General features: G+C 44.1%; 1 protein-coding gene across 2 annotated transcripts in view; it reads left to right on the top strand.

Moving 5' to 3' along the window:
• Window positions 1-16,255, top strand: part of HACE1 (HECT domain and ankyrin repeat containing E3 ubiquitin protein ligase 1) — a 185,466-nt gene that overhangs the window by 129,166 nt on the left and 40,045 nt on the right. For both annotated transcript variants that reach the window (XM_063917044.1, XM_063917042.1), the window contains exons 13-18: window positions 534-602; window positions 7,803-7,890; window positions 9,740-9,851; window positions 9,935-10,032; window positions 11,472-11,559; window positions 11,710-11,859. In XM_063917044.1, the coding sequence (XP_063773114.1) occupies window positions 534-602; window positions 7,803-7,890; window positions 9,740-9,851; window positions 9,935-10,032; window positions 11,472-11,559; window positions 11,710-11,859 (605 nt within the window). The remainder of the gene's footprint in view (window positions 1-533; window positions 603-7,802; window positions 7,891-9,739; window positions 9,852-9,934; window positions 10,033-11,471; window positions 11,560-11,709; window positions 11,860-16,255) is intronic.

Below are 16,255 nucleotides of genomic sequence, written 5' to 3'. Positions count from 1 at the left end.
CGGTGTCAGCAGGGTGACATGGGCGTAATGTCCTTATTGACGCTGCTTTCTAAAAGATAGCAAGCCGATAAGCATGGGCAATGTATAAATGGTCCGCATCGCAGACCGTTCCGACCCCAGATGGCGATGCCCATAGACCACAGCAGGGACAGAGCTGTCCCTGGCTGTGGCGGGTGCCAGGTCCTGACTACGTGTGGGATCTCGCGTGAGTAGGGAGATCCCGCACATGCGCAGAGGAGCCAGCCGGGACAGGGATATACAGTGCATCAGCACTGAGCTGAAGCAGTGTGTGCTCGGGGGACATCGCCGGAGGAGAGAGCTTTCACTCCCCTGCTTCGGCAGACAAGATGTTAATACATCTTGTCGATGTCCCTTCCTGCTTCGCCTCGTTAATGACAATACGTGCCGATATAATACATGTACCCAATTATGAGAAAGGTGCATCCCACCTATCTCTATCTTTTACACAAGGAATGGGGGCCTCTGTAAGTGGCAGCCCCTGTAATATTTATTGTTATGTTTCTTTTTTTTAGGATGACTTCTCCACGCTTTATTGAATTTGTTTGCAAACATGATGAAGTTCTAAAATGTTTTGTTACAAGGTAGGTTTCAATCACGGGTTTGTTGTGAAGCAATTTTTCGGCAGTTCTGCTTATCAAAACACTGTATATCACTGTATAACACTGTATATATAAATACATTTGAAATGTATTTGTTTTTTGAAGTGTCTAGCCTTGTGCCATCTTATTTTGGGTATCCTGATGGAAGATAGACCGTAAATAGATAGTCAGTAGGTCGACATGGTTAAAAGGTTGACGGTTATTTGGGCAATATGGACTTAGGTCGACGGGGTTGCCATGCAAATGGTCGACACAGAAAAGGTTGACACATTGTCTTTCACTATTGTTAGAATTAGGCACCTGGGGGAGGGATAGGGTCAGGAGGGGGTGGTTAGGGTTAGGCACTTAGCAGAGGGTTAGGCTGCAGAAGAGGATGGTTAGGGTTAGGCACTTGGCAGAGGGTTGGGCTGCGGAAGGGGATCGTTAAGGTTAGGCACCAGGGGGAGCGTTCGGGGTCGGCACTAGGGGGAGGGTTAAGTTTAGGGTTAAAAAAAAAATACAAAAAATGAGTCGACCTTTATCATGTCGACCTTTTGACCCCGTGACCTAAGCCCATTGCTACCAGTTAACTGTCGACCTTTGGACCATGTCAACCTGTTTACTATCGACCATCTGTTTGCTATTGACAATCTATCTTTATACCGTTGATCTTTTTAATCCACTCCCCTTATTTTGCAACACTCCAGACAGGCCAAACACAGTTTGTTTGTTTGTTTTTTAATTAACTTGCTAGTCTCCTAGACTTTTTGTATTCAATTCATATTGGTAACTTCATACAGAGGGGAGTTGCTAGTCATTTCACATACAACAGATGTGCTTTATTATTGCTTGCTTTATTTTATTTTAATTTTGGAACAAATTTACTTAAAGGGTCCATATATCAGCGATCACATTGAATACGATCTGGGTGGGATCTTACCTGTGATGTGCTCTGCAGGCGGCTGGGGGTCCTGCGCATGTGCTGCACTGAGGCTTTCCAGTGGAGGGTTCCCGGGGAACCCAGTCAGAACTTCTTCCCGTGATCTGTAGCCCACATGCTACACTGGGCTACAGCAATCAAAAGATTGCTTTAGCTGCGGGAACAATATCGGGAATACTTCTCAGTACCATTATTGATACATCGGGCAGCATTGCATCCACCATAGAAACCTATGGGGGCTGCGGGCAGAAATGAAGGGATCGCAGCAGGTATCGGAGATACTTGCTGCAATCCCTCCTTTATACATTAAGGAGATCCCTAATATTTGCAGCTAAACCCTCGAGAACTGGTGTTTTCAGGGACATACAGTAGCTGCACATATTATTTGATAAATGGGCCCCTAACTCTTTAACAAAGTCGCAGTAGTGATAAGGCTGAAATAAACTAAAAATAAAATTTCTCTGACGTCCTAGTGGATGCTGGGACTCCGTAAGGACCATGGGGAATAGCGGCTCCGCAGGAGACAGGGCACAAGAATAAAAGCTTTAGGATCAGGTGGTGTGCACTGGCTCCTCCCCCTATGACCCTCCTCCAAGCCTCAGTTAGATTTTTGTGCCCGAACGAGAAGGGTGCAGGCTAGGTGGCTCTCCTGAGCTGCTTAGAATAAAAGTATATTTTAGGTTTTTTATTTTCAGTGAGTCCTGCTGGCAACAGGCTCACTGCATCGTGGGACTAAGGGGAGAAGAAACGGACTCACCTGCATGCAGAGTGGATCGGGTTTCTTAGGCTACTGAACATTAGCTCCAGAGGGACGATCACAGGTTCAGCCTGGATGGGTCCCGGAGCCGCGCCGCCGGCCCCCTTACAGAGCCAGAAGAGCGAAGGTAGCAACTGTGCGCCATTGCTCTCAGCACACTTCACACTCCGGTCACTGAGGGTGCAGGGCGCTGGGGGGGAGCGCCCTGAGACGCAATATAACAGATAATACCTTAGGTTGGCTAAAAGAATACATCACATATAGCTCTTGGGCTATATGGATGTATTTTAACCCCTGCCATTTTTTACAGAAAAAGCGGGAGATAAGGACGTCGTGAAGGGGCGGAGCCTATCTCCTCAGCACACAAGCGCCATTTTCCCTCACAGCTCCGCTGGAAGGACGGCTCCCTGACTCTCCCCTGCAGACTTGCTACTGAATCAGGGTAAAAAAGAGAAGGGGGGGCACTATTGGCAGCTAAAAACTATATAAACAGCAGCTATAAGGGAATAACACTTATATAAGGTTATCCCTGTATATATATATATATAGCGCTTGGTGTGTGCTGGCAGACTCTCCCTCTGTCTCTCCAAAGGGCTTGTGGGGTCCTGTCCTCTATCAGAGCATTCCCGGTGTGTGTGCTGTGTGTCGGTACGTGTGTGTCGACATGTATGAGGAGGAAAATGATGTGGAGGCGGAGCAATTGCCTGGGTTAGTGATGTCACCTCCTAGGGAGTCGACACCTGACTGGATGATCGTATTTAAAGAATTAAGTGATAATGTCAGCACTTTGCAAAGAACGGTTGATGACATGAGACAGCCGGCAAATCAATTAGTGCCTGTCCAGGCGTCTCAGACACCGTCAGGGGCCCTAAAACGCCCGTTACCTCAGTGGGTCGACACAGACCCAGACACAGATACTGAGTCTAGTGTCGACGGTGAGGAGACAAACGTAATGTCCAGTAGGGCCACACGTTACATGATCACGGCAATGAAGGAAGCATTGAACATTTCTGACACTACAAGTACCACAAAGAAGGGTATTATGTGGGGTGTGAAAAAACTACCAATAGTTTTCCCTGAGTCAGATGAGTTAAGTGAGGTGTGTGATAAAGCGTGGGTTTCCCCCGACAAAAAACTGCTAATTTCTAAAAAATTATTGGCACTATATCCTTTCCCGTTAGAGGTTAGGACACGTTGGGAAACACCCCCTAGGGTAGATAAGGCGCTCACACGTTTATCTAAACAAGTAGCGTTACCGTCTCCTGATACGGCCACCCTCAAAGAACCAGCAGATAGAAGGCTGGAAAATATTCTTAAAAGTATATACACACATACTGGTGTTATACTGCGACCAGCAATCGCTTCAGCCTGGATGTGCAGTGCTGGCGTCGCGTGGTCGGATTCCCTGACTGAAAATATTGATACCCTGGATAGGGACAATATACTGTTAACTATAGAGCATTTGAAGGATGCATTACTATATATGCGTGATGCACAGAGGGATATTTGCACCCTGGCATCAAGAGTAAGTGCTATGTCCATTTCTGCCAGAAGAGCGTTATGGACGCGACAGTGGTCAGGCGATGCGGATTCCAAACGACATATGGAAGTATTGCCGTATAAAGGGGAGGAGTTATTTGGGGCTGGTCTATCGGACCTGGTGGCCACGGCAACGGCTGGAAAATCCACCTTTTTACCCCCGGTCACTTCACATCAGCAGAAAAAGACACCGTCTTTTCAAACTCAGTCCTTTCGTTCCCATAAGTACAAGCGAGCTAAAGGCCATTCCTTCCTGCCCCGGGGCAGTGGAAGGGGAAAAAGACTGCACCATGCAGCCGCTTCCCAGGAGCAGAAGCCCTCCCCTGCTTCTGCCAAGTCTTCAGCATGACGCTGGGGCTTTACAAGCAGACTCAGACATGGTGGGGGCCCGTCTCAAGAATTTCAACGCGCAGTGGGCTCACTCGCAAGTGGACCCCTGGATTCTACAGGTGGTATCGCAGGGGTACAAACTGGAATTCGAGGCGTTTCCCCCTCGCCGGTTCCTGAAGTCTGCTCTACCAAAGTCTCCCTCCGACAGGGAGGCAGTTTTGGAAGCCATTCACAAGCTGTATTCCCAGCAGGTGATAATCAAGGTACCCCTCCTACAACAGGGAAAGGGGTATTATTCCACGCTGTTTGTGGTACCGAAGCCGGACGGCTCGGTGAGACCAATTTTAAATCTGAAATCCCTGAACACTTACATAAAGAGGTTCAAATTCAAGATGGAATCACTCAGAGCGGTGATAGCAAACCTGGAAGAAGGGGACTATATGGTGTCTCTGGACATCAAGGATGCTTATCTCCACGTCCCAATCTACCCGTCTCACCAAGGGTACCTCAGGTTTGTAGTACAAAACTGTCATTATCCGTTTCAGACGCTGCCGTTTGGGTTGTCCACGGCACCTCAGGTCTTTACCAAGGTAATGGCCGAAATGATGATTCTTCTTCGAAGAAAAGGCATCTTAATTATCCCTTACTTGGACGATCTCCTGATAAGGGCAAGGTCCAGGGAACAGTTAGAAGTCGGAGTAGCACTATCTCAGGTAGTGTTACGTCAGCACGGGTGGATCCTAAATATTCCAAAATCGCAGCTGATTCCAACGACACGTCTACTGTTCCTAGGAATGATTCTGGACACAGTCCAGAAAAAGGTGTTTCTCCCGGAGGAGAAGGCCAGGGAGTTATCCGAGCTAGTCAGGAACCTCCTAAAACCAGGCCAGGTGTCAGTGCATCAGTGCACGAGGGTCCTGGGAAAAATGGTGGCTTCTTACGAAGCAATTCCATTCGGAAGATTCCATGCAAGAACGTTTCAGTGGGATCTACTGGACAAATGGTCCGGATCGCATCTTCAGATGCATCAGCGGATAACCCTGTCGACAAGGACAAGGGTGTCTCTTCTGTGGTGGCTGCAGAGTGCTCATCTACTAGAGGGCCGCAGATTTGGCATTCAGGATTGGGTCCTGGTGACCACGGACGCCAGCCTGAGAGGCTGGGGGGCAGTCACACAGGGAAAAAAATTTTCCAGGGCTTGTGGTCAAGCATGGAAACATCTCTTCATATAAACATTCTGGAACTAAGGGCCATTTACAATGCCCTAAGTCAAGCGAAACCCCTGCTTCAGGGTCAGGCGGTATTGATCCAATCGGACAACATCACGTCAGTCGCCCACGTAAACAGACAGGGCGGCACGAGAAGCAGGAGGGCAATGGCAGAAGCTGCAAGGATTCTTCGCTGGGCGGAAAATCATGTGATAGCTCTGTCAGCAGTGTTCATTCCGGGAGTGGACAACTGGGAAGCAGACTTCCTCAGCAGACACGACCTTCACCCGGGAGAGTGGGGACTTCACCCAGAAGTCTTCCACCTGATTGTAAACCGTTGGGAAAAACCAAAGGTGGACATGATGGCGTCACGTCTAAACAAAAAACTAGACAGATATTGCGCCAGGTCAAGGGACCCTCAGGCAATAGCGGTGGACGCTCTGGTGACACCGTGGGTGTACCAGTCAGTGTATGTGTTCCCTCCTCTGCCTCTCATACCAAAAGTACTGAGAATCATAAGAAGGAGAGGAGTAAGAACGATACTCGTGGTTCCGGATTGGCCAAGAAGGACTTGGTACCCGGAACTTCAAGAGATGCTCACGGAAGACCCGTGGCCTCTACCTCTAAGAAAGGACCTGCTCCAGCAGGGGCCTTGTCTGTTCCAAGACTTACCGCGGCTGCGTTTGACGGCATGGCGTTTGAACGCCGGATCCTGAAGGAAAAAGGCATTCCAGATGAAGTCATCCCTACCCTGGTCAAAGCCAGGAAGGATGTAACCGCAAAACATTATCACCGCATTTGGCGAAAATATGTTGCGTGGTGTGAGGCCAAGAAGGCCCCTACAGAGGAATTTCAACTGGGTCGTTTCCTCCATTTCCTGCAAACAGGACTGTCTATGGGCCTAAAATTAGGGTCCATTAAGGTTCAAATTTCGGCCCTGTCGATTTTCTTCCAGAAAGAACTGGCTTCAGTACCTGAAGTTCAGACATTTGTAAAAGGGGTACTGCATATACAACCTCCTTTTGTGCCTCCAGTGGCACCTTGGGATCTCAATGTTGTTTTGAGGTTCCTTAAGTCACATTGGTTTGAACCACTCACCACTGTGGACTTAAAATATCTCACATGGAAGGTGACGATGCTGTTAGCCCTGGCTTCAGCCAGGCGTGTGTCAGAATTGGCGGCTTTATCATATAAAAGCCCTTACTTAATTTTTCATTCTGAAAGGGCAGAATTGAGGACTCGTCCTCAATTTCTCCCTAAGGTGGTTTCTGCTTTTCACATGAACCAACCTATTGTGGTGCCTGCGGCTACTAGGGACTTGGAGGACTCCAAGTTACTTGACGTTGTCAGGGCCCTGAAAATATATGTTTCCAGGACGGCTGGAGTCAGAAAGTCTGACTCGCTGTTTATCCTGTATGCACCCAACAAGCTGGGTGCTCCTGCTTCTAAGCAGACTATTGCTCGTTGGATATGTAGTACAATTCAGCTTGCACATTCTGTGGCAGGCCTGCCACAGCCAAAATCTGTAAAAGCCCATTCCACAAGGAAAGTGGGCTCATCTTGGGCGGCTGCCCGAGGGGTCTCGGCTTTACAACTTTGCCGAGCAGCTACTTGGTCAGGGGCAAACACGTTTGCTAAATTCTACAAATTTGATACCCTGGCTGAGGAGGACCTGGAGTTCTCTCATTCGGTGCTGCAGAGTCATCCGCACTCTCCCGCCCGTTTGGGAGCTTTGGTATAATCCCCATGGTCCTTACGGAGTCCCAGCATCCACTAGGACGTCAGAGAAAATAAGATTTTACTTACCGATAAATCTATTTCTCGTAGTCCGTAGTGGATGCTGGGCGCCCATCCCAAGTGCGGATTGTCTGCAATACTTGTACATAGTTATTGTTAACTAAATCGGGTTATTGTTGTTGTGAGCCATCTTTTCAGAGGCTCCTTCGTTGTTATCATACTGTTAACTGGGTTCAGATCACAAGTTGTACGGTGTGATTGGTGTGGCTGGTATGAGTCTTACCCGGGATTCAATATCCTTCCTGATTATGTACGCTCGTCCGGGCACAGTATCCTAACTGAGGCTTGGAGGAGGGTCATAGGGGGAGGAGCCAGTGCACACCACCTGATCCTAAAGCTTTTATTCTTGTGCCCTGTCTCCTGCGGAGCCGCTATTCCCCATGGTCCTTACGGAGTCCCAGCATCCACTACGGACTACGAGAAATAGATTTATCGGTAAGTAAAATCTTATTATTTAGGATTAATTTGTCCTTTGAGGGTTAGAGAAAGTTTATTTTTAACAATGAGCATTCCATACTATGTTCCCTTGAACAACGTGTCCACCAATGTTTAATTTTTTTCCCCTGTAAATTCAGTATGAGCCACATATATAACTGTCTATAAATTATGATATTTTTCATGTTTGTTTTCAGAAATCCCAAGATCATATTTGATCACTTTCACTTTCTTTTGGAGTGTCCTGAACTGATGTCAAGATTTATGCACATAATTAAAGCCCAGGTGATCACTTTAAGTTCTATAAATTCCGCTTGAAGTTGTAACAGATGGACTTTTAATGTGTGCGAGAAATCGAGAAATGTATATTATGCTGTTTGTTTTAGTCATTCGGGGAGTGTGAATAAACCCTTCACCTACCTCCCTGCTTTTTTATATTTTTATGCCAGTATTTCTGTGAACTTGGTCTTGAGTCCTAGATTGCTAATTGTATACAGTGTTCTTCTTAAAGAAGATAGCAGCATGTAACTTCTATACTACGTACAGTCCAGGGTCGATGAATAGCTCTTGTACACAGTACTAAGGGGTATCCAATTATAGCTGCGAAAAAGGGGGTTTTCACATTTTTGTGTGAAATTAGCTGGCTCAGAATAAAATACTGGAACAACGTGTGTGTCATTTTGTAATACAGACACATCTGTTTATTTTGACAACTTTTGCAAGCCACTAAAAAAGCATGTTTTGTTTATTTAGTTAAGATCTAGGGAACTTTGTTCGACTTTATAATTTTTTTTATTAATTCAAAGATTTTTATTGAAGTTTTTGTATAAACATTACAGATAAACAAACAGTAAACCCTCCCAGCAACTTACATATTTTTAAACAATAATACTGCATTCTTCACTCATAGTATCAGTACTCAGGTGGATACAGTAAGCAAATCTTGTGTAGCAACATGTCACGCGTGGTCATTATACGGCAGTTTCATGATACATTATAGCAGTACAGCAGAGTCAATAGAACATAATCAAGAACAACAACACCTATTCCCTTCTTATAGTAACAGATGTCTTTCGGAAACCAGCATTAAATATAGTTATTGATGTATATACGGTGAGTCTAACCACCTCTCCCAAATACTGTAGTATTTTTGTTTCAGCACGTTTCGACAGATACACATACTTCTCATGTTTGACAACCTCATTGATAAGAGATATCCAGGCTGCGGTTCTAGGACCGTTAGTGGACATCCACAGTCTGGCAATACAGACTTTACCAAGCATGCAGAGGTTGATAATGTATCGTTGCATATCGTCCTCAAAGGCTGCTAACAAGCAAACAGTAGGAGTGCATGTGTCTGGGGGTACCCCCGTAGAGACAAGAACCCGGATAATCTTTACCCAAAATAAGTTAACCACAGGGCAGGACCATATAAGGTGCCAGAACGTGCCCTCCATTGAGTTGCATTTAGGGCACTTAGAATCCCCTCTACCTCCCAGTCTAAGCAGTTGCTCAGGCGTGGAATACACCCTGTGCAGTATGAATAGCTGAATCTGCTGAAACCTCGCTGAAGTGGACGAGTGGGCCAGTCAGGGCAGCATCCCAGGCATCTTGAGATAAGGGGCCTAAGTCCATCTCCAATTGTATACGAAGACACGGCATGTCAGTCACATGGTGTGAAGTAAGCAGAACAGAGTAAATCTGAGAAATAAGGTGAGAGCCATCCAAGGACAACAACATTTGCTTAACAGGTGATTGTTTTATCTGAATAGAATTGTCAGGGAATTGTGCAGAGCAGGCATGTCTCAGCTGTAGGTAACGATAAAAATAATTGGGAATTGGATAGTCCGACTGTATTTGAGAAAATGATTTAAGTATATTCCCAGAGTATATCTGCCCAATAGAAATGATGGACTTTATAATTTAATGTGGAAATGAAATTAAGAAAACATGAAGTGTTCATTGTCTAAACTTTTTCGAAGGTCTCAACCTAATTTTATTTCATCAGTTTACCTTTTCTTACACTAAAATTAACATTATTTTTCTGAAACATTTTTTAACACTTTCCTGAAAATGTATGCAAATGGTCTGTAATGTGTAGTCATAGAGCTTTATGTTTGTTTTTGTCTTGCAGCCTTTTAAGGAGCGCTGTGAATGGTTTTATGAGCACTTACATTCTGGGCAGCCCGATTCTGATATGGTCCACCGGCCTGTGAACGAGAATGACATATTATTGGTGCATAGAGGTATTGGATTTTAAATAATACAACTCATAAACCAAACGTTTTTGTTTTGAAGATAGTGTGATTAATCCTTGTTACATATTTAGATTCTATTTTTAGGAGTAGCTGTGAAGTGGTGTTTAAATCAAACTGCGAAAAACTTAAGCAGGGAATTTCTGTGCGTTTCCATGGGGAAGAAGGCATGGTATGTCAGAATTTGGCAAAGTTTGAAATATTTCTATTTTTTTTATTTTTTTTTATTGATTTCATTGACTGAATTTACTACAAAATTAAATTGATGTACAGTATGTTATGCCATGTATTAGATTACATAACTTTATTATATTCATAACCTACTAATCCAAAGTAGAAAACTAGCGCTTGCTTTTATATCCATCCGTCCAAGAATGCCAACTATAGGAACCAACACAGAAATCTGAACCCAACTTCCAAAACTTGCAAAGAAACATTAAGAGAGTTGTTTTTTGTTTGATCATAAGTTCCATTACCCACTGGCATTAAAATGTAGTTCAGTTTAGCATTTTTACAGTGTAATACATAGAACTGTATTTGGAAATAAAACTAATTTTGTTCTGTGAATTTATACCCATTTGTGCATTGAAAGCATATCATCACACTTAAAACAAAAGTTCATTCATCTCTGTGGGAGATCATTGTGTGCATGCCAACAAGTGGGCTGATGCAGAATTGCATACAAATTATTTTTTGAGGGGATGGATTTTGTATTTTTAGTACTGCACATGGTTTGTAACCAAGCATACACATATGCAGGTGTTTCCAAGTCACATGCTTCACTTGTAACTGAATGGAGTGTACTTAGGTGCTAACTGAGCATTAAGATGAAGATGAAGTTTAGATAGGATGTGAAGAACGAATTGCGGACTTGTCTGGGTTCTGCATGCCGAGATCTGTCTGTTTCCAGATGGATATTTTGCACCAAGGATGGGGATAAGGGAAAGTGTGCTCTGACTGTTATGGAACGACGAGGTGTACAGATAAATACAGTGCATTAACATAGATGTGTACAACTAAGCAAACTGACTTTTATGTCTGTATTTTGTTCTGTGCAGGCATTTTCTGTCCACTTGCGCGCAAATCTGAATCGGCCTCAGCGTTTATATGCATTTTCAGATGTGGCTTACACTTACAGTCTTTAAGGCAAATGCCACTGTAGTTGTATAGTCTTAGTTGATAAATGTAATTATACAATACCCCAAATTAACACAAAGCAAATGTATAAATGCCGTTTTGGCTTATGAATGGCCATGCTTAAACAATTTAGCCAGGAACAACCAATGCTTCTTATAAACAGCCGTGCGTGTTAGCAATTCATGCATTTATATCACTTTTCTCTTTATAAATGTAATATTTAATTCAAAGTGAAAAGTATTTTTAATTTATTCATCTCATTTGTTTTACTTCAATGTAAGTTTTTCTTGGATAAGAGAAGTGTGTGTGTGTGGGGGGGTGGGGGGTAGCATAGCAAGTCTAGCTGTCTTCCTGGATATACTGGGCCACATGCAATAACCTAACAAGGTTACTCCTGCCCCACATATAAGTTTATGTGGCTGTGTCTGGTAGATTGATTTCTGGTTGGTAATTATTGGATATTTTCTGATCTAGGGACAAGGAGTTGTACGTGAGTGGTTTGATATACTGTCTTCTGAAATGATCAATCCTGATTACGCTCTTTTCACACAATCAGCAGATGGTAAGTAATCTGAAACTGTTTTCCGGTTGTATTCAAATCCGCTAACCATTATGTAGTTATTGTATCCATTTCTGCCTTTTCAAATGTCTTATTTAGTGTTGCCATCTGTTGTTTTAAGAGAAATAAAATTGTTTTCAATTCTGTCAATAGGGACAACCTTCCAGCCAAACAGTAACTCATCAGTAAACCCAGACCACTTGAACTACTTCCGATTCGCTGGAGAGATTCTGGGACTTGCACTTTATCACAAGCAGTTGGTCAACATTTACTTCACCAGGTCCTTTTACAAGCACATCCTGGGTATGAAAGCAGATAGTGTTGTTTTGCATCATGGCCCCTGCCGTTGCTGCAGGCATTGACAAGTGTGTATGCACTTTGCCGATGCCCGGTCCCGCCATGCGCAATGCCGCTGGGTACACACATTGTGTAGTGTGTACCCAGCACTAGGTAGTGTAGATCAGATTTAGTTCTGCATAGTATACAGTATATAAAAAGGTGTGATATACTAAAATTAAGCTATATATATATATATATATATATATATATCCTTTGTAGAAAAGCCGCACTCACATGTCGTTCATAATCACAGCAGCTGGGGTGCAGAATCCAGGAACAGGTCCAATCCGAACAAAGTTCCACAATACATGTGCACAAATGTGGATGCACTCACCAGACTTCTCCAGAAAACGATAAACTTTAATCCAGACAGCACATACTCACAAAAAGGAGGTCAACGTTTCGGCTCACAGCATAGCCTTTCTCAAGACCAAATTACCAGGTTGCCTGCTTCCTAACACTGTCCTGAATAGTGAGACCATATGTACCACTCATGCAGCCACGCCCCCCAATCATCCAATTAGCAGCAAAGACAAGCTAACCATCGCTAAACTGCTTAGCTCAAGACAAAGCCAAATACACACAGAAAGCGCTAGCCAAACCTGCACACACACCAGCTTAAGAACAACTACTAGTGGCCACAACAGGAGTCTAGCCCCGTAAATGGAACGCATGCCGGGACAGTGACACGCACGGCACTTCCTGTGTGCCGCGCGTCATTTCCGGTCCGCGTTACCAGGTAACGTCATTGTGCGTATTGTAAACAGCCTCAGTGTATCGAAGTGCGCAAGCGTGTGGAACCGAGCACGGTCTCCACACCAGCTGCTCATATGGGACAAATAAGTAGCCAAGACGAAATAGATAGGTTGCTAGCAACGTGTAATGCCTAAGCTGCCACCCAAATTGACTGCTACGCATCACTTCCGGTCACTCGTAACCGGGCAACAGTGATAGGTAAATAAGTCTAATAGACCTAATTATGTACACCCCTCGTTTAAGTGTTATACTGTAGCGTAGCTGGAGAGTGCCTCAGACAATGTATTTACAAAATGGAAAGATCTAAACGATACGCATAGAGGTTACTAGGCAACATATACCTCGCTAATGACAGAACTGAAAATACCAAGTTACAAACAAAAGTTCAAACAATGTAAACCTCAGATTAAAAACATGGCTGTACACCTCCCGCATATGAGGCAAATCAGCGTAAGGCAAAGTCAAAGAGGACCAACCCTACCACCTAGCTGCCAGGGGAAATAAAATGTCTCAATCATTAGTGGGGTTACTAGGCGGGCGGCACCAGTGGCACACAGGCATCCATCAGAATAATGGTCAAAGCGGTATAGGTATATATATTTAAAAACAAACGTGCTGAACATATACCTCAAACAAACAAACAAATAAAAAACCACAAGATGATATCGCACCACAAGATGCATATACATCTAGTGGAATACATATAGATGCAATCAAAAAGCAAAAACAAAAAAGGATCAGAGGACATGACTGGTGGATCACTCAATGAGCTGAACACCCCTGCACTGTCGAAAAATGCATAAAAAATAAAGGTAAAAAATAAATAAAGAACACCGAAGGCTCGACAAAAAAGCCAAACTAACATTAGCACAACTGATGCCAAGTCACAAAAACATGTGTAATGGATTCTGTTCATTAAGTCCTTTCGGTGACATTGTCCCCAAGAAATGGGTCCAATATGCCTCGCGTTTCAGTAACAGCTTGTTCCTATCACCGCCTCTAGTGAGTGGAGGCACCCAGTCAATCATCATGGACCGCATGGTGGAAAGTTGGTGTTTAGATTGTAAGAAATGTGTTGCCACCGGTTTGTCAGTCTTACCGGTTGAGTAAGCCAAGTGAATCGAAGACCGATGTTGGTTCATCCTTTCACGAAAGGTACGTATCGTCTTACCAACATACATCTTGCCACACGGGCAGGTCAGGTAGTATATAACATGGTTCATGGTGCAGACCAGATGATGTCTCAACTTGATCTTGGTCCCATATAGTGGATGGTTAAAAGACTGTCCAGTAACCATAGACCGGCATGTGGTGCACTGCAGACATTTGTAGCACCCTGGTCTTTTACCAAGCCATTGTCCACCACTGGAGCCAACGGTGCTCATGGTTGGTCTAAGAAGAATGTCCTTCAAATTCTGGCCGCGTTGTATACTGAATAAAGGAGGCTTTGGACCAATGGACTTAAACCTGGGGTCAGAACTAACAATGGGCCAATTGTCCGTGACAGTTTTCTGTATGGACTTCAAATTGGTACTGCAACTGGTTTTAAAGATCAAACGGTTAGGCTCTCTTGGTTGTTTGGCGGAATTGCCACCCTTATCGTGGATTGTACGTGCCTTGGCAAGGCATTTAAGCACTTCACCTCTTTTATATCCACGACGAACAAACCGGTCCACACAGTCCTGCAACTGGATCTCAGCTCGACCTGCATCGGAATTGTTCCTGAGGACTCTTTTTTTCTTTCTAATGTCAATATTTTTTGTGATTGTTTGGATCAGAGGATGTGGGCATAGATTGGGTTTACAAACACACCGAATTTACTGGCTATTTGCAGTATGTCACATGCTCTAGGTATATTGGACGAACAGTCACTTAGTGATGCAAAACATTTGCTGGTTAGCCTTACTGATGATGAGGCTGAACGTGTACTATTTAATCAAGTAGATTTTGATAAACTGCCTTCGCAGACACCCATTGATTTATACCATAAACTACATAGATTACGCAGGAGGGAAGTTGACCTTAACCTACATGGTCAGTTCCTTTCTGAGTATTTTCGGAAAAAGAGGATACCCCGAGGTTTTAGGATTGTCAACACACCCACCATTGGAAGGAAGAATCCTTCCTTCTGTGTTAAATGGTGTGGTGTGTTGAACAAGTGTTCTCTAGTCCTGCTTGTGTTAGTAATTGAGGAGGTTGGTGTTGAGCTCAGAAAAGTTAAGTCTGAGATTGAAATCTTTGAAAAGGAACAGGTGGCCTCACTTAAAGGTGATAAAACTGAGAATTGGCTGGAGAAAATACAAGATCAGATAGACAAATATAAGCAGGAGTTGATATCCTTTAAAAGAAAGAAATGGGAGACTGTAGAACTGGATTACCAAAAACACTCAGTCTATCGGTGGCTCTCTGGTGAGGGTAGGGACAGCTCCTTTCGCTATAATCACCCCCACAGGTTTTTGGGGGGCGGGGCGGCCGTTCCTTTGGTTCACATTCCCACAATTCATACTCCTCCTCCGATTCTGACTACACAGATACTTTACCACCCTCTGGGGCATCATCCTCCTCTACTTTTTTAGGCCCGGATACTCGCTCCAAAAGGGAATTAGCTACGGGAGGCCCCACCCGCGGCGGGGTGGGTACAAAAAATCGTGGAAGAAGCAAGAAGAGGCCCAAAATCAAAACCTAATTTTCAATTTGTCTGACCACCAGTTTACTGAGGCTGAGAAGTCTCTATTGAGTAAGGGTTTATCTTTTGTGCCCACCAACGGTTTTAAATCTTTTCAGTGGTCCATTGAGCATTACAAAATGGGCCGGCAGTTAAGACTGCGTGAATACTTTGATAACCAACCCAAAAAAACAAATTTTATAGAGACGGTCTCTACTTCATCTAAGGTGTTCCGCAGTCCCAGTACTTTTGATCCCATCTCCAATAATGCAAGTCTACGTACCTTTATGAGATTGACTAATTCAGATGTGACCAGGGCTGCTAGCAGTAATAAAAAACACTATTCTAACCTCACTAGCGACGAATGGAAAGCACTGAGGAATTTGAGAAAGGACACCGCTCTTGTCATCAGAAATGCTGACAAGGGCGGTGCCGTTGTATTACAGAACTTTATTGACTATGATGAGATTAGATCCCAGTTGACCAATGGGGACACGTATGCTCAGGTTGAATTTAATCCAATTCCACGGATAAAGAAGGAAGTTGACTCCGTATTATCTACTGCTCTCCAGCATGGGTGGATTACTGAGGATGTTTATGAATTTCTGACGGTTGAATTTCCGGTGTGTCCAGTAATTTATACCCTCCCGAAAGTCCACAAGTCCCTGAGCAAACCTCCTGGGCGTCCCATTATTTCCGCATGTTGCTCTCTTTTGCAACCGTTGGCGGTGTTTGTAGACTATTTTCTGCAACCTTGTGTAAAGAGTATGAAGAGCTACTTACGGGACACAGGTGACTTTTTGGGAGGTTTAAATTCTCTGGACTGCATCTTGGCTGATTATCAACTAGCGACCTTTGATGTTAACTCTCTGTATACCGTCATCCCTTATGATGAAGGATAAATGGCTGTACGTGAAGCACTTTTAGTGGGCCCTTATG

The sequence above is a fragment of the Pseudophryne corroboree genome, chromosome 4 (assembly GCF_028390025.1).
Source record: "Pseudophryne corroboree isolate aPseCor3 chromosome 4, aPseCor3.hap2, whole genome shotgun sequence".
Taxonomy (NCBI): domain Eukaryota; kingdom Metazoa; phylum Chordata; class Amphibia; order Anura; family Myobatrachidae; genus Pseudophryne; species Pseudophryne corroboree.
Note: the sequence above shows the minus strand (reverse complement) of the source record. Positions and strands in the feature narration are given on the sequence as shown.